Source organism: Emydura macquarii, unplaced genomic scaffold, assembly GCF_026122565.2.
Source record: "Emydura macquarii macquarii isolate MOO-44397 ecotype Brisbane River unplaced genomic scaffold, CSIRO-AGI_Emac_v2 contig_3128, whole genome shotgun sequence".
Taxonomy (NCBI): domain Eukaryota; kingdom Metazoa; phylum Chordata; order Testudines; family Chelidae; genus Emydura; species Emydura macquarii.
In genome coordinates, this window is record NW_027133265.1 from 6,992,407 (window position 1) to 7,018,409 (window position 26,003).

Here is a 26,003-nt window from a genome sequence, read left to right on the forward strand (position 1 = left end):
CCTTGATTTCAGTGGAACTTAAAGCCAGGCACACACACAAATATTTTGCTGAATTGGACTATTAACGAGTACCTGATGGGGCGGGAAGGTGAGATGTGCAATCTATTTTTACTCTGGAAAGTGTGCACTTAATGTGTCATTTTTTTCCTTCTTGTAGTGGAATAGAAGTTTTAAATGATGTGACACATACAGAATTTTTTAACTATTGTGTCCAGTAAAGAGCATACTTCTTAGAGTAACTTCATGTCAAGAGGGTGAAATTGTGGCTCCAATGAAGACAATGGGAGTTTTTCCATTGACCTCAATGGAACCAGGATTTCACCCCCATAATTCAGTCTTGGTATTGTGATCACAGTCAGTCCCTCCATCTGGTAGTTTCTCCAGGCTATAACTCAAGTTGCTAGGCAGACCGACACATGTGCTACTTCCACAGTGGGAAGGGAAAGTACGGAAGGTGAATGGTCAGATTACTTGAAGGAAATGATATTTAGGATTTGTAAGATGCTGGGAAGAGAATGTTTGCAGGAAGAGTTGTGTGCCTAAAGGGAAGATCAAGACGTGAAGACGGGTTGTGTGCTGGTGGGGAGGGGAGAGGAAGACATGCTGTTTTTGGGGAGAAGGATTTCCTGGGAGATCACAGAGGAATGGGGAACTTGGCTGATACACTCGACTTGATTCCGAGGACATCCCAGGACAAAACTAAATTCTCAGAATGTTGATATTTCACACACAACTTGTCATTTTAGCCCTTAAGCAGTTTTCAAAAGAGCCAAAACAGCTATAACAAATTGTTTACTTTTGTCTTTAAATGACTTCATTTCTACAGTGTTTTTTATTGAAGCTGACATTTAAAAGCAAAATTAATTAAATGATTTGTTTTGCATTTTGACAGGTGATTTTAGATACTGCTGCTATATCAAACAAAATAGCAAGGAGAGGATCAGGAGGGCAATCTTCAATCTTCCTATAAAATTCCACAGCATCTGTGTATAAAGACAAGACACAGTGATCTAATATTAACACTAATGACAACAAATTTCAATAGTGCCAAAAAGATTTAAAGCACTGTGGAAAATCTCCAGCATTTCTCTGCTAAGTATGATGGTGTAAAGGTCCACGGATGTAGAGCCCAGGATTTCAGGACCCTGGGCGACCAGTGCCCCCACATCGGCACTAGGGAGCCAGATGAAGTAGCATCTAACAGTTACTAGAGGGTTAGACATTGCAGGAAGTACTACCAGAAGAGGCCAGAGCTACAGAGCTCTGCAGCTGCCTGATTGGTCCACACCAACTATTGAAACCAGGAAGTTGCCCCAGGGAGCCATCTGAGCAACAACACAGGCTCCAGCTTGTTACTGCTGCAGACCTTGTCTCTTGCCCCATTTTGCTCTTGACTCCTGCCTTTGACCCAAGCCCAGATTCACCTTGGTACCTGTTTCCTGACTCAACTTGGTAACTAGTCTCGACTCCTGCCTTTCAGGCCCTGCCCAACGGACATTACTGGTCCCACTGCCTATACTCCAGTTATTACCAGTGCACTGTGTCTAGAGCTACATCAACCCCCAAGAACTTTTAGCCAGAAAAGTAGCAGTAAAATAGCAACACTCATTGACAGGCAACAGAACGGTTCGCTGTGCTGGAAATATTAATCTAGTGTTATACGCTGGTCTAAAGGATATCAGATCACATCTTGACTCCCTGTAGTGGCAGGCACTAAGAAAGAGAAGAGCCTGTCACTTACTCAAAGTTAGTGGAGTTACTTCTGTAGCTCAGGCGGTCCAGGTTTATGGCTTTTGGTGCGGGAGGTGCAGGGTTTGATCCACTCTAATATCTGTACGGTCTGTATAGGTATATGTGTAACCACTGTGTATTCTGTCCACAACTGATGTTTCTTTGAAAACCTGAATTTTAAGATTTTTTTTAAATTGTATTTTCTTCCCAAGTAAATACGTGCATGCTGACCTTTTACTATTAGTACTAATCACTGGAATCCTGGAGCCACACCTGAGAGCTTCTAGCATATGGAGAATGTACAGAACTTCCTGCTTGCTTTGGCACAGGAAGAAGTTCATTCTTGTAACAAGCAAGATGATTTTTGGAAAACAGAAACAGTATATTTAGTGCCCGCCAGCTGCACACTGTTTACTCAGGAGAGGTGTTGCTGAGCTGGCAAATAATATATAGTCATTGCTGAAACTAGGAAGTAATTTAAGGAAGACAAGACTCCATAGGCAGAGAGAAACAATCAACTTATTTTCATACAGATTGTTTTATTGATAATGAGATGTATAAAGTATAATACACAGCTGCAGGGCTGTTATTGGGTGAGATAATGAGAGATAATCCATTCATAACAATTAATGTGAAACCTGAGAATGCTAATTGTTAAATTATAAAAAACTAGAAATATGGTCCAATATATTATTTCTTTCTAAAATTTCAGATAGCTGCGGTTTTTCATGTCTGACTAAAATAATTGAAGATCTCCATTTTGCCCTGAGGACTATAACAATCTCAGCTCTGACAGCAATACTTTTCAATTTCAGTAGTGATTATTTTATGATTGTTTATAAAGTCCTGCCTACACTGCAAAACTGTAATGTTAAAGGATTGTGTTACATGGTTCGTAGCACAGTTTAGTCCCATCTGCACATGCACTTGTGTATATGTGTATAGTATATTAGAACAAGACCCTGCAACGCAGTAACATTTGCTGTGTAGAAAGGCCCTTAAACTGTGCAATCACGTTGTTCTGCTAAACGTTGTAGACACTGCTAGGTCCTCTCTATCCTAAGGTTTGAAACAGTATTATTCTCTTTCTAGCAAGCAACACTTTAAATGGTTTTTATTAATCCAGTTTGAACTCTGGATTTGATGTCTCTTAAACTGGGTTGCAAAAAAGAAAAGATTGGTTTCTGTGTCCCTTTTTCTGCTTTTTGATAAACTACTTTTTTTAAAAAAACTTTTCAGTCCTCTCTAAATATGCTTGTTTTTACCTTAGAAATATCAGTCAGTCACTGATTCTGCTGGAGTATTTGTTGGAAGTCTACAATTTGTATACTGTCTCAGCTCTTCATTAAAGTAGTGGGGGATGTCAGATCTTTAACAAACATATATTTTTTTCCAATTGCTTATAGGGTGTTTGAGCTAAATAGTGGGTAACAATAACAAGGAAAAACAAAGAATTTAAACAGAATAAAAATAACTCTCCTGTCAATTAACAAATTTCTATTTACTTGATATCTCTGATATCATAATTCTTCTATTTTGTAAGTTGTGCAAAGAGTAATCTAGGAAAATCAAAGAAGACAAAGAGTTTGATTTATAATGGTGCAAAGCAGATGGGGAAGCATGCAGGTGGAAAACCCTTTTTGGAGAGGAAAAAAATACAGGCCACCTTTATAAATCATAAAGAAGCAAAAAAGGGCACAACTCTTTTCCCTCTCATTCCTTTGCAGATCATGTATAAAGAAGCTGTATTTACAAAAGGCAGAGTTGCTATGAGTCATAGTGGAGAGGAATATATGACAGAACTGGGTAAGGATGGGTGGGAATTTACGTAAGCTAAAGCCAATTCTGATTAGTGTAAGGTAAACAAAAAATACATTGGGCAATTCTGTAACAGGGTTTTGATACCAAGTATGAACATAAGAACGGTCATACCAAGACAAGCCAATGGTTCACAATGACTCCAATATCTCTTTCTTGAGTGGTAATAGCTAATTTAGACCCCATCATTTTATATGTATAAGTATATATGACCTAAGAACACACATTGGTGCCAGGAGATACTTTTGGATTATACACTCCCATGAGTCTAGCTGGTAGAGACTGCTGAGCAGATGTGCTGATTCAGCACATCCTCTGGCTACCCTTATTAAATGGCTGTCAACTTGCAGACTAACACTACTCATAACAAATTAGCAATGATGTTTTGACCACAAGTGTTCGGCAGAACTAATCTGAAGATTTTTACATTGTGTTAGTAGAGAGAGAAAGCAATCTCTGATCTGACTGCAGGAATGGAAACTATAAGCAATCTGTTACCCATTTTTGCATTAATTAAACCAGTGGTTCTCAACCAGCAGTACACCTACCCCTGGGGGTCCATGGAGGTCTTTCAGAAGGTACATTAACTAATCTAGATATTTGCCTAATTTTACAACTGTCTACATTAAAAGCACTAGTGAAGACAGTACAAGCTAAAATTTCATACAGACAATGACTTGTTTATCCTGCTCTATATACTATACACTGAAATGTAAGTACAGTATTTATATTCCAGATGATTTATTTTATAATTATATGGTAAAAATGAGAAAGTAAGCAATTTTTCAGTAATAGTGAGCTGACACACTTTTGTATTTTTTTTGTCTGATTGTGTAAGCAAGTAGTTTTTAAGTGAGATGAAACTTTACTGTACCCCTTCAGGAATCTGATTTGTCTTGTGTACCCCTAATCTGGAAAGGTTGATAGCCACTGAATTAAACCATTGAGAAGACTATTGATAAATGATAAAAATACACTTGTAGAACCACTGGAGTGTATGTTGAGAATTGGTTTTAGCAAGTGAATAAACTAGAACGGATTCCGCACTGTTTGTATTATAATATCTTTAAACTCTGTTTCAGCATCACTAACTGAATGACCTTCTTTGATCTAAAATTAGCATGTGAGGCTCCTTTCTTAAAATAGCTCCAACTACATCCTTCACCCTCCCTCTGCCTGCTTCCATAAGATGGAAAAGCTCATTGTGTATCCATATAGTAAATGAGTTACAGGGTTTTAATTTTTATTCCTTGAACAAACAAGAATGAAGATCTAGGGGAGAATTTTATAAGTATCTAATAAGAGGCTTAAGAGTACAAGTCCCACTGATTTTTCAAGAGGAATTGTGCTCCTAAATCTCTTAGGTGTTTTATAAAATCTCCCCTTTAATGAATTATTTCAGTGGTATGACAGTATTGAAATTTGTCTAGTTCTAACTTGAATCAAATTGTTCTCAAACCTATTCTGGAACTCTTATGCATGCCATCTCCATTTCTGGAGCACCTACATGTGGCATGACCTTTTATAGAATGCAGAGTGTTGCTTGACAATTTTCTGAAACAAACCCTTGTTTATGACTGACTTCTGACACTACTGAATTTAACAAAGAGAGTTTCTTTAACATACTTAGCTATTACAGCAGTATAAGGTTTTCAGATAACATAGTGATGGGCATAGGATAAGAACCTGGATGGAGATGGAAAGTATTCTGTTTTTGCTTTTCAGTTCAGATGTGGAAATAGACTTCTTTGTCTTAATCATCTATGTAACTCTTTTTTGCCCCATATTTCTGCCCCAGTCTCCTCCAGTAGGCGTTGTGGAAACTCAGCACTTTTCAGGTTGACCATTTATTTTTGCATGGAACTCCCAGTGATGTAGTGGAATGAGGATAGAACACGCAATAAATAGAAATGCTGCAGTTAACAGACCCACTGTGCAGATGAGAGAGCAGAATTTATCTTTGTAGTTTTGTCTGTTAAGGGGGTCTTTTATAATGTTTTGTAGGAAATCCAGATTGCACACAAAACTTAGTAAATATTATTTGGACCTCTGAGTAAGTGCTTACCGGACACCACTTAAAAAAGAAAAAAAAAAACCCAACACCTACTACTCGACTTTTTTATTAAAGTAACCAAACCTACCAGTTTTCTTCATTCATTCTGCCACAAGAAATAATTGGATTATATTTTGTTTTGTTTTTCCCCTTGGACTAAATGAATTGAAATTAGATGCATAAGTCTGTAAAATAAAGTAAATTGAAAAAGACTTGATTGTTCTTTTTATTATTGTTCTTTCTAGGTATTCCCAGTCAAGTTTAGGTTTCTCTGGATAATCATGGCAGAAGGAGGATTTGATCCCTGTGAATGTATTTGCTCGCATGAACATGCAATGAGAAGGCTGATCAATCTGGTGAGACTAACATGATGACCCTGCTTTTTTCCAGAGCTGACTGCAGCATTTTATAATCGCAGTTAAACAGGCTGCTGTCTCTACATGTTCTACTGTGTGTGCATTTCAAATTACATCTTTGGGATTTTTAGCATGGTTTTAATTTATATATTTACAAATCACAGATGAAGGTGATATCTTTCTGTTTAAGATATTTAGCAGGGTTGCAACAGTACACTATATACTATATCTGCATAGCTACCTTCTGTACCTGTTGACCTGTGTCAGGCTGTATAAAACCTAAGGCCCCAATCCTGCAATCAATAGGACGACACACACACACAGTTTCTCACATGCACAAGCATTTGTAGGATTAAAGTCTAAATTTGGAAGACTGAGACATTTTTAAAATAAAAGTGTATTATAGTTAAGAGGCAGAAACTAGAAACTGTGCATTTCCCAGCTCTGCCTCTGACCTGCTGAGTAACCTTGGGCAAGTTGCTTTGCCTCTCAATGATTTACTTTCTGATCTGTAAAATGGGAATAATTATTCTTCACCCCACATTTATAATGTACTTGAAGATCTGTGGAAGAAAAATATTACATAAGTATTTGTTCTAAATATTGACAACTGTGCCCAGTTAGGAAAATACGATTACAAGTTTAAATATAATTTGGCTATTTTAAATATTTTAAGATTACACTTACGTGACTTTTGAAGGTTCTTTTTATTTCAATTCCTGTCTTAGGGCTGGAATTAATACCTCTTTGATATATTGAGCACTCTCAACTGCTATTGAAGCCAATGGGAGTGGAGTGCACTTGGCACCTTGCAGGATCAGACCCTTTCTCCAGTGCTGTACTTCCAATATTTTAACAAGGGCCCACGGCAAATATTTTCCCCTTACACTGTGACTAATTCTGTGTCCCAGGGGCTAGGAATGAGGAATCTATTAATTTGTTTTCCCATTTAAACAAAATCACTTTATCCTACCCACAACCAAGAAAGGAGGCAACAAGCTTATATTAAACTGCATTTTGAAAGGAGCCTTTATACCTTAGACTTTGTTCCTGAAAGTATACTGAGTCTATTGGTGGTTTGCTCAGTAATCAGTTTCTGAAGGGAGAGTGGAGGATGGGATGAAGATTTTATAAGGAGGAAACGGTGGCCTTATCTGGTAAAATACATGTTTGGTGCAATCTGGTCCATTTTAAAAAGCAAAATGTTTGCTCTTAAATATTTGTAAGTCATCCGTGGCACAGTTAGCTCAGCAATATCCAGAAAGAATATGAGTCAGAGGCCGGGAAATCACTTCCAAATGACCAGGGGCAGAATTTCAGCAGGACACTCGCTCTAGCCCCAAGAATCCCATCCAGCATATCGCTTCAGTTAGAGCCTTTTTTATGAGTTCTTCTTCTATGGCCCAGTCCTGCACAATTGAAATAAATGGAAATTTTGCCAATAGCTTCAAAATGCCCAGGAGCAGGCTCTAGGACAGTGATTCTCAATCTATTTACCACTGTGGGCCACATATGCAGCTCTCTACGTGTTATGTGGGCTGCATCCACCCATATTACCCGTATGGCCCTGAGGATGTCACATGGGCCACAGCTTCATGCTGATTGGGCTGCAGGTTCAGAACCACTGCTCTAGGGACTAATTTTTCAGAAGTGCTGAGCACTCTCAGCTTTTCTGGAGTTCTGGGTGCCTAATGCCTCTGAAAATCAGATCCTCAGCACCTACTTTTATACAGTTCTGAGCTGCTTCAACTAATTGAAGCCAGTGGGAACCAAGGGCACTTAGCATTTTACAGGAGACATTCAGAATCTTGTAGGGTTGGACCCTCAGTGTGAAACCTTTTTATTATGGAAAGGTATCCAAATTCACAGAGCTATTGGTGTTTTTTCTGTATTGTGTTCTCAGAATGTCAGGATGTACCTTATTAGTCTTAATTCTATATATACCTTGCTAGTAGATGTATTTACAGAGACATGAAGATTCCCAGACAAAAACTACATTAAACTGGAGTTAAGATTGGGAATACATGTGACAAAGTGCCAAACCACTCATTTGGGAATGTTTTAAGACACCTCTAGCTAGTCAGAGTTCCCCTTCATTCTCATAACCCAGGCCATTTTAGGGTCTTATTATATACATTGATGTAGTCTGAAATAATATCCAATGTCTTGGCAGACAGGCCAGGTGCAAACAGCACAGAATTTAAAAAAAAAAAAAAAAAAAAGGGGGGGGGGGCGGCGATTAATGTAGACTCACAGTCCTTGTTGCAAATACTTTAAAAGTTTTTTAAGATGTCACTGCACTTAAACCTGATTTAAACAACTACGGAGGCAGCCAACAAAGACCACTTACTTAACTGGCATGGCCTTGTAATTAATAGTGGATCAGAATTACACTCTGTACATTTGGTATACCTGGAGATCGTCTCTTAATTTGGGAGGTTGCCCAGCAGATCTCTTATACAAATTTCATTATAACTTCTTTCACTGTAGACTTCGTGGTACCATCTCTCACTTCTGTTAGCCTGGAACACTTCTCAGCCAGCCGTGCAAGAGAGTAGCAGTCTTCTGCTCTCATCCTTCTGCCATACATGCACAAACCTGGACCCATTCCCTCCTCCTCCATGTAAAAATCTATGGAGGAGCAGGACTCCCAGCCAGGGCTTTGGCTCTGAATGCAGGATTGTCTTCAGCATCTCTGCATGGCATGGAGATTAATTTAAGAGAAACCTTTTTTAAAAGAGTGGTTAGTGGAAAGGATATTTTTCCACATATATCACCTTCGAGCCCAGAGAGAAGTGGGGTGAGTAGGGTGTCAGCACATAAAAGTTCCACTCTAACCACCTAGGACGGTCTTTTGTGCTTAATTATTGCTCTCTATATTCAGTTAAAAAACATAAGTAAAGTCTTTAAGACTCAGGGAGTGCAGAGTGCTGTGGTAGTTCCATAATTTAGATATCAACTGGTATTGCTGCTCCAGTTAATATACTTCCTGTATTGCAGACTAAGGATATCTTGGAGCACAGCCCTAGTAAACTTTAAGGATTAATACCTGTTACCATATTATGTGTTTCTTTTATTCTTATTCTTGTACTATAGCAAATATCAATGATACATTTATTTTCCATTAATTTTGTATAAATGTATAAATACAAATTTATTAGTCAGTAGCAACTTCGGGAAATAATTACTGTGTTCAGCTCTTTTTTGAGCACCATGAACCATGCTTTCAGTAAATATTCCAGCTAAGGCAGAGTGAATTGAATCAAGTGATGAAATATCAACCAGTCAACCATGCAGCTAATAACCATGTTTACAAGTACTGGATGTTTTCATACACACAGGACTACAATTACATTTTCATCCCCTCTCTGTTGACTTTAAAAATTATCTATTTTGTTTTGTCTGTATTTTTTCAAGGTTATATATATCTTTTGGAATAAATTCTTCTTCTGATGTAGAAAATTCTAGATCCAGATAATATCTAGCTCTTATCTCACTGGATCTCACATTGCTTTACAAAGGAGGTCAGTATCTTACTCTCCATTTTTGGGACGCTGAGGCACAGAGAGAGGAGTGACTTACCCACCTTAGGTGTGTCTATTTACTTGGTTTTGCATGCTTAAGAGGGAAAAGGCAGGTGGCTTTCTGCTCCTTCTCTGCTGCCCCCAAATTTTGTGGCAGCCAGGTTTTGATTGGCTTTCAGCGTAAGTTAGAAAATCCTCAGGGTTGTTCTAACTTATGCTGACCAATATGGTCCATTTGGGGTTGTTCTGGCAGGATTGATAGAACACATTGCCCTTGTATGCTGGCTTGCTCCCAACATACCGCCTATGCCAAGGAAGCTAAGAACAGGTAATTTAGGGCCAGCTATGTGGACTTCATGCTACTCAGGGATTACCATATCCAAGAGCTCTTTCAGTTGCGTTTTCCATTGGTGCAAAGGGGACAGAGCAGAGGCGAGGATCTGAAAAAGGATATATTTCTATTTATACTCCTTAGGAGATCAGAGGCTGGGGGGAAGCTGAAGAAAAATTAAGAAAGCATTTTCCTTTCCCTTCCTGTGGACCTGCAGGAGGGGAGAAAGTCCAGTGAAGCTTAGGAAGCTTGTCAGACCACCTCACAAACCTTAGGAGGCCTGATGGGGGCCACCCCTGACTTTCAATGAGCCTTAGGCTCATTAAGGACCTACATCCTCCACTGAGCCCTCTGCTGCTCAGAAGGACCATTCCCCATAAGCACTAATGAGCAATCTAAGGCTGTGTCTATGCTGCAAGTGCTGCAGTAGCACAGCTGTGGCCATGCCAGTGCAGTGCGGTAGTGAAGACACTTGCTACAGTGAGGGAAGTAGTTTTTCCCTGGCTGTAGTAAATCCATCCGCTCAAAAGGCAATAGCTAGGTAGGTGGAAGAATTCTTCCATCGACCTAGCTGTGTCTACAGTAGGGGTTAGGTTGACCTAACTGAGTCAGACTAATGTCACACCTTTTCACAGCCCTGAGCGATGTAGCTAGGTCAACCTAAATTTTAGGTGAAGACCAGGCTAAAATTCACAGAGAGAAGGCCATTAACTATCTTTGACTTATGGGGCCCTGGTGACCCTCCTAAGGTAGTGTGAGCCACAAGGGAACAGAGGGCCTGACCCACAAGGTGATGGATGCTTTCTGAGTGTTCGCTGTTTGTATTGACTTCCAGTCCTCTTGAGTTTCGTGGAATTGAGGTAGGGTTGCCACCCATCAAGGTTTTTGGCTTCTGTGTCCAGGTGACATTTAGGTACTCAGTTTTCGATCAGAAAGTCCAGTCAAAAAGGGGACCCGGCAGTGTCCAGTCAGATGTACTGACCAGACATCAAAAGTCTGTTTACCACAGGGTGGGGCACCAGGTCATTAACCAGCACCAGCCCCTGCTCAGCTGGGGCTTCTCCTACCTGTAGGCAGGCTTCTTGTCAGGCTGCAGCAACTCTCATCCCATCCCTGGAGCCCAGCTGGGGCAGGGAGGGAGGTGAAGACGATCCAGCAAGCTATCGGGGGAGGAGGGAGAGAAGCAAGCGATGGGGTGGGGTTTTGCGGGGGAAGAAGCAGAGAAGGGGCAGGGTCTTGGGGGAAAAGGTGGAAAATGGGCAGGGACTTGGGGAAGAGGCGGAGCAGGACAGGGCCTTGGGGTAAAGAGGTGGGGCGGGGCAGGGAACCAGTTATCAGCAATTAGAAACACTGCAACCCTAGATTGAGGGTTCTGTCACCTTATAGGATTGACCCCATAAATGTATCATGGAAAGAGTGGTAGCTAAGTGATATCTAAAACAACTAGAATACACGTGAACAAGTGCAGTTCTAGATCAAACAGTACAAGTGGAGGTAGATTTCTAAGCAGGTAAAAGTTAAGTATAGCCATGTCTGTCTCAGAGAGATCACTTTTCACATAAGGGAGTTAATTTGAAAGTTTGAGACAGCTGTCATTCTTTCCATCTCCTGGTTCTGAACCTTGCACTATGCTGATTAACTAGTAATAATAGTAATTCCTCTGTCATCACTCATGACTATCTCAATTTGAAATGTGCTTGCATTGTTTGACCTTTTTATTAAAAGTAGTTGAGAAGATATAGATTGTACATTGTAAATTCCAGTACCTCACTCCTAGGAGTGGTTATTATCTGTATGTTATCTGGTTGCTGGACTGTTTCTGATAATCTGAACCTTTGTCTGCTTCTTTTCCTTTTATTGATAAAAATAAATCCTACTGTGTCTCTAGTGCCACCAACTGACTACTCAGTCAGTTACAACTATGAAATGAGTCGTTAAGGTTTTGATCCTTCAAAACCATCTGCTTGAAAAGGCCCATGTGGATCACTTTGCAGAATATAGCCCTTAGATTGTTTGGTCCAAAAACATGCACATTCTTTGTTTGTATGTTAGACGTAAGTCTGTTAGTTCCCGCTCGAGGTCTGCTTTTGTTTTTATAACGTTATCCAAGCAGTCTGTTGCATAGCGACCTTACTGTGCATCATTCCTGGTCTCCGATTTGTTGTCTGCTATTCCATGCAGCCAGAGGCATTGTGGGACTCCTGCTAGGTTCAGCTTGACTGATAGTAAGTTTGAAGGTCTCTTCCCCTGACTTTTGTATTAATACCTTGCTCTACTGCTTCACTCCTTTGTGTTCACTAACAGCAAGGTATTGATGACATCCTAGACTCTCAGCAAAGCAACACAACAAAGAAACAAATAGGTTATGAAGTTGGGGTCGGGGAAGGAGAAAAGGGGGAGCACTATGACTGAGGGGAGAGATAAAGGGAGGAATGGAGGAGCAATACCTTACCTGTACTGGAGCACCAATTTATACAACCACCATCTCTCTGCTGTACCGTTTCTCTTCTGCATTCTCCTCCATGTTATTTCTTGTCCTTCAATAACAATATGAGCATAATGTTTCCCCCTCTGACCACCACCATCCCCCTGCCTCCTGCCTCCTGCCTGGATGGTATGATGATGGTTCTAAGTTCTGAAATATTATTTAGAATCCAAGTATTCTGTCCTGAAAGGTGTCAATGTGAGAGGAAGATGCTCAGCACCTCACTGGATTGGACTCTGTTTTTTTAATCTGTCCTCACACCTTCAACTATTACTCTATCATCATCTTTCCACTTGTTTAAAGTGTATGTGGGAGTGTGGGGTTAGTTTCTCTTTGCCTGTTTCTCTCAGGGAAGCTAATGTTGTATACAGTATAATTTAATTCCATCAATACACCCTCTTTCTCATTTCTCTTGCCCAGCTTGTATGTGCCCTTGTGCATCCTTAAATATGAACCTGATGGATAGTGCTAAGATTCAGTTTGCAACCTGGCTTGTACTTTATACTGGCCTATCATATTGGCAGCAATTTATTTATCATGTTGTTTACTAAAGCATTTATATCCTTTTGACAGAACAGGTGTGGCTGCCCAATGAAACTAAATCAGTGACTTCTTTATCCAGAAGCATCAGATTGCAATCAGGAGCTTGCCATGCTGTTCTCATATTCTGGCATATTTGGAAAAATATGAAGTTTATGATTGGGGCAGCATAGAAAAATTTTCTCCACATTGAAGAGATTTTGCTCTTGCAGAAAATGTTCTCCCAAAACTAGCTATGATTCTGTATTAATATGACTTGATTAATGGGATGACTAAATCATCACCACATCAAGTTCAAGCTATTTGTCCTTGTCTCCCTACTTATTTGCCCTTGTCTCTTTTCTCTCCCCTCTTCCTCTCCTCCTCCTCTTCCCCCCCTCCCCCCTTCGGTTGTTCTGCTCTCTCATCTCAATACCTCACTCACACCCTTCTCTGGGCTTTTTTCCATCGGGACCATTTGTATGAAAATTCCTGAGCTGGTCCACCAAGGATCTTCTTGTTCAAGTTTTTCCTAAATAACCACTTCTTCCATGAAGCCCTCAAAATTAACCGACTAAGACATTTATTTTAATCCTCCACACCAAAAAATTTAAAATAAATCCTTCACTCCATCATTCTAAACACTAGCCCTCATTGAGTTACTGTATTACCTTGCTGATGTTGTTACCCTAAACTTTGGACCCAAATGTTCCCATAGTGACTTAGGTATACTAATGAATCAATCCCAAGCCTTAATTCTAAAAGTGGATGAAGGGAAATAGTCTGCCCTAGGAGATTTACAAGGATTCACCAGGGGTGTCCATCTAAATCATTGTAAAACTCCCTAAAGACCTGCCTGCCTCGGTTTACCCTTGTGAGGACACGATATAACCCTCCGCTCAAAGGATTGACACTTAGATAGCAATTTCTTCTAAAACAAAATGTCTCTTTATTAAATGTTAACTTGAATTCAATTTTAAATTGAAAATCAGTGTCACAAATGAAATGAGCCACTTAAGACAATACAAGCCAGCATAAACTACATAACCTACTGCGGCACACCATCAAATGTAATGTAAAACTCTAAAATTGCAATACAGTATTCATAACACAATACAGTATAATGTTATGAATACTTAATTGCAGTGTGGCATGACAAACGTACAATGTTGCAACATACAGTATAACAGAGGGAGAAAGAAACCCTCTATACATATGTATATAGTCTTAATATAATGTTTTGTTAAAATGCCAAATTTATTACAGTATAACATACGTACATATGTATACAATGACATTACAATAAAACACTTAATATTGTTACAAACTAACATTCTATGAGTGTTGATCAGGCAATCATAGAATGGGTGTGGTTAGAGATCATTCAGATGCAAGCATCCAACTTTATTTACAATTATACACATGCATTCCTTATCTTAAGAGAAATTATACTTACTTCCTTCTTAAATCAAATCCCTCTGGCTCGTCTAAGGATCCTTCTGTTCTGTCTGTTTGTCTGTTGCTGCTGCATTTTTGCTGCTTGCTGCTGTCCTTTTGATCATTATCCACACTCAAGCCTATCAGCTCTCTGCCTTATATACGATTTATGCCTTTTCCTGATTGGTTGCTTTATTAATATCAATCAACAGTATCTTCCCCAGCCAGGGGTGATATTATTTTCAGCCAATCAACTGTTTTAGTTTTACTTATTTATCTCAAACTTGGACTTCCTTCAGATCCTCCTTCCTACCTACTGACCCCTCCTTGTAGGTATTAGGAGTGACCTTTATTTCACCCCAGTCTACCTTTCAGCCATTGGTCAGTTTCTTAACATCTCCATTTTAACTATATCTCTATTCATGCCTAATCATTATGATACTGTCACCATCTTTGTTATTTAAATTAGAACAGATAAATCCACAATGTTTTCTCCCCCTCTCTGTTTGGTTTTCAGCTGTGTGGCTAAATGCTATCTCTGGTGCTGATCTCCTTACATGGACTAGAGCAACTTAAAATTCTCTTGTATCAGTGTAATTCCTGTCTTGTTACCCCTGATTACATCACTTCTGATATTAGTTTGTAAGAACTTTTGGAACAGGGATTATGTCTTTTTATCTGTTTGGGGCAATTCCAAGCAAATTCTTGAGTGCTATCAGAATGAATAAGAATATATTGTAATTATACAGTATTTGCCAAGTATTTTACACTTGGTCATTTTAAAATTGCTTTAGTAATAATTCTAAAGTTCAACACTTTTTAAAATAATCTTTGTCTCTCATAGTTCATAGTGGGCATGATCCCTCAGTCCTTACAGAAGCAAAACCATAGGCTTTAAAGGGCTTTTTGCTGGAGTAAGGACTGCAGAATTGGGCCCAATGTTCATGAGGCTGCTGATATCTGAGGCAGCATAGTTGGAAGTTGGTCCAAGCAGAAGTGAGCCACATTACACTGGAGTAAATAAAGAAAGGATCTAGGTTTTTAGTACAGTGACTTTACAAAAACATTACGGAGAGCAGCCATTGAGACCATCTTCTATACCATTATTACTTGTATTGTGGTAACACCCAAAGGCCCCAATCAAGAGTGAGGCTTCATTGGGCTAAGAACTATACAAATTCCTAACTAAACTTAATACCTGGTATAAAACGAGTAGTGGGACACATCTAAGTTTTCAGCATGCTTCTTGGACGCAGTTAAAACATGATTAGGACCTGTTTACAAGTTGAAATTATGCTTTAACTGTCTTGGGGCAGCTGGATTTTAACACTGTTGCATTAGCAGTGTGGACTGGGACTAAGAGGTGCATTTGGAAAAATGTAAGGAGTTGCTTGAAACGTTAACTGAAGGAGTTCTTGTCCTCTGAACTGGGTATTGGCTTTTACAAAGGCAAAACTATTCACTGAGTCAGAGAGAAGGGGTGGAATCTTCCCATCTGATCTCTAGAAATACCTGCCCCTTCTTCCTACTCACCATCCCCTTGGGTTCCCATTTTAAATATTTCAATAGGTGAGCCTTGACTCTTGTAATTCAACCACTGATAAGGAGTCATTTTTACATCTTTGGTATCTTCACGCTCCAAAATGTGCTTTATATAAACTAAATCCCAAAACTGACACTGGAACTCTTTTGTGTTTGGGGTGGTGTTTTAGCTTGTTTTGCCCTGGACAAGGACATTTTAAAAAATGTACTTGGAAAGGGATAAAAAGGACATTATTGGTTTAAAAAACATTTTTTTTACCTGTATTACCAGTAAGGCTTTAGATTATTGAAACTGAAAATTTTGAAACTTTTAACTTCCTCTTCACCCTTTCTGCTGTTTCCAATTTGCCTTTAATTCAATTTGGACAATAAAACGTACTCTAGTCACTTTCACTTTCTTGCTCTTTACGTTCTAGCACAATGCTGCAGCATTGGAGTGTCTGGACACTACATAGGGAATGTCTAAACAAAAGCACTGAAATGAAAGAAAAAAATCATAAAAACACTTCTATTAATATTTGGTTTTGTAAGTCCACCCTCTCCCAGCCCCTTCTTTTTTAAACAAAGCCTAAATGCTATACCTAAACTATCGGACAATGTCCTCTTTGAGGGCTTGATCCAAAGCCTGCTGAAATCAACAGAAAGACTCCTATGGACTTTAGTGGGTTTTGGATCAGGCCCTAAGATTAAGATGCTAATCCTGAACTGAATTAATGTTTTTGAGAACATAAAGATCTCTCCACTGGAAAATGAATAAAAACAAAACTATTATTTATTTATATTTTTATAAATTTGAGCATAAAATGTTATATTTTAGAATTAGCATCTGACTCACCTCAAATCAAAACCACACCTGTCCCAGCACCGTCCCCTGGGAGGCTAATATGAAGGGGAAAGGAGTCCAAGAGAGCTGACTATATTTTAAAGAAACCTGACTGAGGGTGCAGGAACAAACCATCCCAATGTGCAGAAAGAATAGCAAATATGGCAGGCAACCAGCTTGGCTTAACAACGAAGGCTTCGGTGAGCTTACACACAAAAATGAAGCTTACAAGAAGTGGAAGCTTGGTCAGATGGCAAGGGAGGAATATAAAAATACTGCTCGATCATGCAGGAGTGAAATCAGGAAGGCCAAAGCACAACTGGAGTTGCAGCTAGCAAGGGACATTAAGGGTAACAAGAAGGGTTTCTACAGGTATGTTACCAACAAGAAGGTGGTTAGGGAAAGTGTGGGCCCTTTACAGAATGGGGGAGGCAACCTTGTGACAGATGATGTGGAAAAAGCGGAAGTACTTAATGCTTTTTTTGCCTCTGCCCTCACAGACAAGGTCAGCTCTGAGATTACTGCACTGGGCAGCACAGAATGGGAAAGAGGTGAGGAGCCCTCAGTGCTGAAACAACAGGTTAAGGACTATTTAGAAAGGCTGGGCATACACAAGTCCTTGGGGCTGGATGCAGTGCATCCAAGGGTGCTGAGGGAGTTGGCTGATGTGATTGCAGAGCCATTGGCCATTATCTTTGAAAACTCATGGTGATTGGGGGAGGTCCCAAATGGTTGGAAAAAGGAAAATATAGTGCCCATCTTCAAAAAAGGGAAGGAGGAGGAACTGGGGAACTACAGACCAGTCAGCCTCACCTCAGTCCCTGGAAAAATCATGAAGCAGGTCCTCAAGGAATCCATTGTGAGGCACTTGGAAGAGAGGAAGGTAATCAGGAACAGTCAACATGGATTCACCAAGGGAAAGTCATGCCTGACCAACATGATTGCCTTCTATGATGAGATGACTGGCTCTGCGGATGTGGGAAAAGCAGTGGATGTGATATAACTTGACTTTAGCAAAGCTTTTGATACAGTCTCCCACAGTGTTCTTATCAACAAGTTGAAGTATGGGGTGAATGAATGGACTATAAAATGGATGGAAAGCTGGCTAGATCATTGGACTCAAAGGGTAGTGATCAATGGCTCGATGTCTAGTTTGCAGCCGGTAACAAGCGGGGCACTCATTGGAGCCGGTTTTGTTCAACATCTTCATTATCTTCAGTAATGATGTGGAGGATGGGGTGGATTGAACTCATGTTGAACAGGCTGCTGCAGTTTTTCACAAACATGTGGGCAGCAAGGGAAAGGATAGGGAAAGAGAACATATATAATATTCCAATAGCAATTACAGGCATGGTCATGTTCAGTAGGTTCTTAAGAACTGATTCAGGATGTAGGTAATCTTTTTTTTAGATAGGACCTTAAGCAACCTATGCATCTTAAAATAGAAAAAGTCAAATGAAAGACTAAAATACTTTTTTAAAAATTATGTTGCTCAATATGGATATGGCAGAGAATATTAAAAAGTGAACTTCCTGCAGGCAGGGATTCATGTGAATCTATAAATGTGTATTACTATTGTTTCCCATAGAGATTAATTTCACACAGCTCATAGGAAAAATGCTCTTTTTAGCACTTGTCTCTTGCAAACAGGTGTTTCAGAACACACTATGAGATTTTCAAAGCTGCCTAAAGGATTTGGGCATCTAAAAATCCTTAAAACTAAATGAATATTGGGTGACCAAATCCTCTGAAAATCACAGCCTGACTATTCTGATGTCTTTACTCTTTAAAGGTTCATCAGCATATTCGTTTATGGATAAAACTGACCTTGTCCATGTGTTTAATAAAAAAATACTTTTCAGCTTGGTCAAACAATTCTTCTAATGCAGTGGATTTTAACCTGTGGTCCGCAGACCCTTGAGGGTCCACAGACTAAAGTCAAGGTATATCACATCTACTGCTTTCCCCACATCCACAAAGCTAGTCACCTCTTCATAAAAGGCAATCAGGTTGGTCAGGCATGACTTTTCCTTGGTGAATCCATGTTGATTGTTCCTGATCACCTTCCTCTCTTCCAAGTGCCTTAAAATGGATTCCTTGAGGACCTGCTCCATCATTTTTCCAGGGATTGAGGCCAGGCTGGCCAGTCTGTAGTTCCCTGGATCCTCTTTCTTCCCTTTCTTGAAGATGGGCACTATATTTGCCTTTTTCCAATTATCAAGGACCTTGCCCAGTTGCCACGAACTTTCAAAAATAATAGCCAATGGCTCTGAAATCACATCAGCCAACTCCCTCAGCACCCTCGGATGCATTGCATCTGGCTCCATAGACTTGTGTATGTCCAGTCTTTCTAAATAGTCCTGAACCTGTTCCTTCAGCACTGAGGGATGTTCACCTCCTTCCCATTCTGTGCTACCCAATGCAGTAGTCTGGGAGCTGACCTTGTCTGTGAAGACAGAGGCAAAAAAGACATTGAGTACCTCAGCTTTCTCCACATCCTCTGTCACTAGGTTGCCTCCCCCATTCTGTAAGGGGCTCACACTTTCCCTAATCTTCCTCTTGTTGGTAACATACCTGTAGAAACCCTTCTTGTTCCCTTTCACATCACTTGCTAGCTGCAACTCCAATTGCGCTTTGGCCTTTCTGATTTCATTCCTGCATGTTCAAGCAGTATTTTTATAAACCTCCTAGTCATCTGACCAAGCTTTCACTTCTTGTAAGCTTCTTTTTTGTGTTTAAGCTCACCGAAGTCTTCTTTGTTAAGCCAAGTTGGGCGCCTACCATATTTGCTGTTCTTTCTGCACATCGGAATGGTTTGTTCCTGTGCCCTCAATAAGGTTTCTTTAAAATACAGCCAGCTCTTTTGGATTCCTTTCCCCCTCATTTTAGCCTCGCAGGGGATCCTGCCCATCAGCTCCCTGAGGGAGCCAGAGTCTGCTTTTCTGAAGTCCATGGTCCGTATCCTGCTGTTCTCCTTTCTTCCTTTTGTCAGGATCCTGAACTCGACCATCTCATGGTCACTGCTGCCTAGGTTGCCACTCACTTCTACTTCCCCTACCAAATCTTCTCTGTCTGTGAGCAGCTGGTCAAGAGGAGCATGGCCCCTACTTGATTTAGCCCCTCCCTAGATCAAGCCATTGTATGAGTAGAATTTATCCACATCATTCACCTCTTTAAAGTGTAGGTACACAAGTGTCCAGTCTTTACAGTCCATAATATTTCAGTCACAAAATATTCCAAGTCAGTATCGTTTGGTAAAGGAGTTCATCCCCTTTTAAGGATGAATTGCAAAGGTTTGTAATAAAAATTGGGCTTGTGCCCTTCTTTATGATATGTAAAGAAGGCCTAGAAGTAGGTTTGGTTTGCCGTGTTGTTTTTGCGGTGGGGGAGCGGGGGGTGTCTTTTATTAGATTTTTTTTTCTGCTTGTTTCTATTAACCATAGAAACATCAGGAAAGTGAATTTTGGTCTTTCCTGGTTTTAGTGGAGGCCTTCTTGACAGTCTCGTAGCATGTTTATTATGAATTCGTAACACCTTCATTGAAGGAAGTGCTGTGATGAATCTTTAGTTAAGGTTTCCTTTCCCCAAAATGTTCATTAGGCATTGAAGTTAAATAGATGTAAACTAAAGAGTTTTAAATGCTGACTAAAAATCTCTTCCTCTCTGAGAGGAAGCCATGTTAGTCTGTTTTTAGCAAAACAACAAGAGTCCTGTGGCTCCTTAAAGACTAACAAATTTATGCCCAAATAAATTTGTTAGTCTTTAAGGTGCCATAGAACTCTTGTTGTCTTCCTTTCTCAGTTGCTTAGTTTTTGCTGTCTTGGCCTTTGTGCTGTGTTGTGCTTTGTATAATATGTTATGTGCATATAACAAAATGAGTGATTACACGTGCTACACCAATGTAAGGTAAAACTCGGGGTAGACAGGCGCAGTGAGACTTTTGCACAAGTTACTTAGATTTATTTTGTTACGAACAATTTCACTTGTGCTATTTTGTGTGTGTGTGTGCGCGCGCGCATCTGTATTGATTAATACACCAAAGTCATAGTGAGCATCCCATTGTGACAAGATGAGGTAGAGCAGTGGTCCCCAGCCTTTTTGGCTAGAGGGCCACAGATATCATCATTACAACCCTGAAGGGCCACCAGTCTGCCAACAGCCCTCCTCCCATCCCCCCACTGCAGCCAGACATAAGGAGTTCAACGAGGAGGCTGCCTCCTTACTGATCTCCTGTCCCCCTGGCTGCAGCAGGGAAACCACACACGTCCTGTAGCCCTGTGCACTCCACCTGGGTCCCTAGGCAGTGGCTCCCTTCTTCAGCCAGGGAGACGGGAGATCAGTGCTCCTCTCCCTCTGGCTCCAGCAGGGACACCAGCACTTAGGGTCCCAGGTGGAGTGCTTTGCCGTGCTTCCTGCTACAGCCAAGGGGAGGGGAGTGCTGATCTCCCATCCCCTTGGCTGAAGCAAGGGGCCTGCACCAGTCTTTTAGCCACATGAGTCCTTAGGCAGCAGCTCCCTTCTGTAACCGCTTCTTGGAAAATCACCATTTCCTATCTCCAGCCTGTGTTCTGCAAAATATACTTTTGGTAGCATGTCAAAATCCCTGAACATTCTAAGACCAGGTCCTCACTGCCATTAGCAATTCCTGGGAAGAGAGGTAACCTGGTTGCTGATAGAGCAACAGGATAGATACCCAATGATCAATCTCTGCAGTCATATCCTGCAAGTTTTGACATAAACCCCGGAACAGAAACAAACACCAATAATAATGGGGAACCAGGAGAAAATGAGTTTGAGACTCATTTATCATTAATATTAATAGGTTCCTTCACGCCTTTTATAATCAATCAAGCAGAAATAGAGCCCAACTCCCTACTAGGCTGGACACAAATCCCAGCCACTTAACCATGCTGCTTCTCAAAACAAACTGCTGCATCTTTGTTTTTTATCTGTTAAATGGGGCTACTTGATGCATTGGTGACTCAGTGTTTCAGTATGTTTTGCATCAACCTCTGTGACCCAGCCACTAGAGAACAGCATTCTATTGTAGTTACTTAATTTAATTAGGCCAGGAGCTCAAGCAGGGGTGATCATTTCTGCAGTACTGAAAGGTTGGGGCTCAACCCCTATTAATGGGGGCAGAGGTGTTATAGTTGTACATGATAGAAAATGTTTCTGCATTTTTTATTTTTTCTAAATCTGACAAACTAGGAAGCTATCTACAAAAAAACCTTTATTTACAGAAAGGTTGAAAAATCAAGAACTCAAAAGATGGGAAATGCCAGAATTAAGGTTGACTGTAACTTTAATTGTGCCCATATGTGTATATGCATTATTATAGTCTGTTCACATATTCAGACATGACCATGTAGTATTTTAATGTAGCTTTTTAATCCAATTGTAACAGCACCCATCCATTATGAATCTCAAAGTATATATAGGTTTATAAACTTGAATTTAAAGAATGTATTCAGATTAAACCTTGTATAACATACCATGAATGTTGGTTCTCGAAGCAAACAGTACTTTAGTCAGTCATTTTAAAGTAAGTTGTTATTCAGAAACCTCCTAAATAACTAGGATTCTTCACATACCAAGAACCTGGTGTGAGGCAACAATGTAGGAGTTACAATCAGCAGTGTAGCAGTTACAATATTTTGTATCAAAGATCTGTGCTGATGTAATATTAAATAATGGCTTCAGTCCAGAAATTCAACACAGCATTCCCTAATATTTTTTAAACTCTGTATAGATCCATTATGTTTAATTTGTTCCAACTATGCAATAATTCAGATTTCTAAAACAAAAGGATCTGTTTTGCTACTTTTGAACACCTTTCCTAACCATGAGGCCATTTTTTTTTTTTTTTTTGTTCCTTTCAGTTGAGACAATCCCAGTCATACTGCACAGACACGGAATGCCTTCAGGAATGTGAGTGACAATGTTCTAACTGGAAGTGCATGGGACTAGGACACCTATGAAAGTCCAAATAAGAAGCAGTAATTTAACTACAAATGAGATGATGGATGTCTGGGATCATTTTTTTTTTCTCTTGAGTTGTGATTTGGATTAATCTTTGTGAGATTTAGATGAATGTATGTTATGGGTCACATCCTGAGAGATGCTGAGCAACTCTGAAACCCACTGGTATCAACGTGAGTTACAGGACTGCAGCACCTTTCTTGATCTGGCCCCAGATTTAACTGAATTTAGCCTAATAACTTTCAGGGTTCAAACTTCCTTGTACGAGCAAGGACAGTGGTACTAAGTGGGATTCATCCCGGGCAGGAGGATCATGGTTTTTCCACTGGACAGAGGTGTGTGCTAGGGGAGGGTGATTTTAATATCAACCTGTAGCACTATAGGAGCCCTGCCAGTGAAGACTGCAGTGGGGCTGTGCTCAATCAGCACATCCCCCTGAATGCCCTGGTCATGCCCCCTCCATGGCTAGTGCCATTCACTGTTAGGATTGTGCTGTCTCTTTGAACTACTGTGACCCCCCTCCACTCCAAGAAGAGTTTCCTCCACAGAAGGGCCTCTGCCAGCATCTGCCTGTGAGTGAATCTGATCTATTATGCACAGTAACGTACAGTGTGATGGCATTTCTCCCTGATTCAGTGGCCATTTTGCAGTTACAGCAGGGTATTGAGGAGTATGTTCACTAAAAATATGCTGTAAATTTCCTGTAAATAATACTGTACATACTGCCTGGACATCATCATGTTAGCCAAGTGGGATCAGTTCAGACATTGAACCGTATCTGTGTAGAAACTCCGTTGAGGGTTTTGAGGTGCAGAGTGCTCACTGCCTGGCAGGATTGAGCACTGTGGAGTTACAATTTGTAGTCAGGTAGTACAAACATTATTGTCTGTGAATACATTGGGAGAGGAGGGAAGCAGTGGGCAAGGGAAGTGTAGTTAAAACAATAGAGTAAAACTTTCAAAAGCACCTAACTGGGAAGCCTAATTTAGGCTTTTAAAAGCATCTGATTTAGGAGCCTAAGGCCCATTTTCAAAAGTAACATAAGCCTTTAGGAGCCTAAGTTTGACTAAAAGTCATCTTTGAAAATGGGCCCTAGGCTCCTAAGCGAGGTGCTTTGGAAAATTTTTCCCTAAGGCATGTTAATGCATAAAACCTTAATTGACGCATACGCACAAGCAGCATGATGCTCAAACCAAGTAGTGCACATACATGCTTCACTAGGCTGCCTGTTTCCGAGGGATGGATTTTTAGCTGATTGTTTTCATGTGCATATGTGCCCCCTGAGACAGGGTTGCTAGCTCCTTCAAGGAAAGTGTGGGCCCATGCTACTTGTGACAGTCTAATTTAAGGGGAACAAGCCTCCAGAGACAGTTAATTGAATAACGAGCACCTAGTGGGCCTGCTAAAAGGCCATCAGGGCTCAGTTGGAAAGAGGTGCTGAGAGAAAGACAAGCCCTTCTATGAGAGAGGCGCTCCAGAGACCACAGGCCTCAAGAATGAGGGCTGGGCAACCCCTGAGCCCCAGGGAAGAAACTACATGCCAGACAGTCCAGGACTGAGAACCACAGATAGTGCAACCCCTGATCCCCAGGGGAAGAGACTATATTTGAAGTTTACTTGTATTTAATAAGTAAAACCCTAGCAGGGGAATTTTGTCTTACATCTGTTTGAACTTTGTGGCGTTCTTAAGAAATCCTGAGAAAAAAGAAACTGAGGCAGGATGTGACTTCAGCACCACACTAGATCAGCAGGGGGTTTTATAGGGCAGGCACATCCCACCATACCTGGGCTCATATACTTGTGCTGGCACTCTGGCAAGCACAAACATCTGAATATAATAAAGAATGTTTATATGTTTGCACCCGCACAGTCAGAGACAAATGTGTTGGAGTAGAAGCCTGGCTGAATATACACCTCAAAATGTATCCTCCGAATTAAAGCTCCATTAATGTTTACTCTTAAAGCTTATTGTTATGTTCAAGTTTTGTCGTAGTTACAAGATTTCAATAAAACACAGATGAGTCTTGTCCATGCTACAGATGCAACAATGTTTTAATGGGTCAGGACACAAGTATATTGTAACCAGGACTTCTGACTGAATTATGTTTATAGTGCAGATGAGCCCTTCATATAACAAGGTATAATAATTTAGAAACAAGCCTACATAAACAGACATCCAAATAAAATTAAATGTGGATAACTATGTAGAATCAAGTCATCCATATATCTCAGACGATGTTGGGTCAAGCCTGGCCATATACAGTTAGTTCCATTATTATCACTGACAATACTTTGATTCTAACTGTGTATTTTTGGCTGGGTCTCATTACTGATTTTTATACTCCGTCAAATGTTTATAAATTTATGGCTTCAGCTTTGCAATTTGGTCCTTTCTGCTTATGAAAAAACATTGTTGTATGTAGTAGGAAAGAGGAAAGATTGTACTTCCCTCTAGTGGATTCCATCCCAGAATGGAGCTGATGTGTTTTAGAGAGAGTCATATTCTGCAGTCTTCAGGCCTGGTCTGCATTACGAAGTTAGGTTGACATAAGCCTCCTTGTTTCAAACTCGTCGTTCATATGTCTACACTTAAATTTGTCTCCCAGCAATGTAAGCCCTCCATTAGGCCAAGCCAACCTAGTAACCCCACCTGCTCAAGTGGCGTTGAGCCACAGTCCATGTACGGTGGTCAATTCAGTGTGAATGTAGACACTCGATTACTTATGTCGACTCTAACAGTCCTCCAACAGCAGTCCTACAATGCCTGACACTGACCGTGCTGGGCACAATTGTGTACTCCACTACCCAGGCTCACAGATACCAAAAGTCCAAGGGCACACACTTCAAAATCCCACAAAATTTTGAAATGCCTTTTCCTGATCTTGGCGAACACACCTAGCAGCTTTCCATTGTTGTATGCAACTGCCCAGCTGACCATGTGGGCGGCATATCTATTCCAGGCCTGAGCACGTCTGGAGCAGACAGGAGATATTGGATCTCCTGGGCCTTTGGGGAGAAAAGGCTGTGCAAGCACTGCTGTGGAAATGTGGACATTGAGGATTACACAAATTACACAGGAGGTACAGAAGGGGTACGACAGGGATCAGCAGCAGTGCCACATGAAAGTGAAGGAACTGCAGCAGGCATATCAGAAGGCCAATGAAGCCAACAGTCAATCAAGTGCTGAGCTTCAGGTTTACAAAGAGCTGCATGCCATACTTGGCCATCACCACCCTGCAGACCACTGTGGATATCTCTGAAGAGCCCGAGTCACAGACCCTGCCAGGAACAAGAAGAAGGAGATGTTGGATGAGGAAGAGGAGGAGAAATATGGGGGATATGCGACCCGGGGATCCAGCTATGCTGCATGCCAGTACCTGTTTTTGAATCCACCTTTATTAC

At 40.6% G+C, this 26,003-nt stretch overlaps 1 protein-coding gene and 1 long non-coding RNA gene across 4 annotated transcripts in view; one reads left to right on the top strand and one right to left on the bottom strand.

Annotated features, from left to right (window-relative positions):
• Positions 1 to 26,003, top strand: part of SMIM14 (small integral membrane protein 14) — a 76,586-nt gene that overhangs the window by 22,706 nt on the left and 27,877 nt on the right. For all 3 annotated transcript variants that reach the window (XM_067531203.1, XM_067531202.1, XM_067531201.1), the window contains 2 exons: positions 5,848 to 5,958; positions 22,502 to 22,550. In XM_067531203.1, coding sequence (XP_067387304.1) covers positions 5,884 to 5,958; positions 22,502 to 22,550 — 124 coding nt within the window. In that variant the 5' untranslated portion in view covers positions 5,848 to 5,883. The remainder of the gene's footprint in view (positions 1 to 5,847; positions 5,959 to 22,501; positions 22,551 to 26,003) is intronic.
• Positions 826 to 14,360, bottom strand: LOC137142034 (uncharacterized). The gene is made up of 3 exons (XR_010916831.1): positions 14,274 to 14,360; positions 12,266 to 12,350; positions 826 to 983 (listed from the first exon to the last, which is right to left on the bottom strand). It is a non-coding gene; the product is annotated as an uncharacterized lncRNA (long non-coding RNA).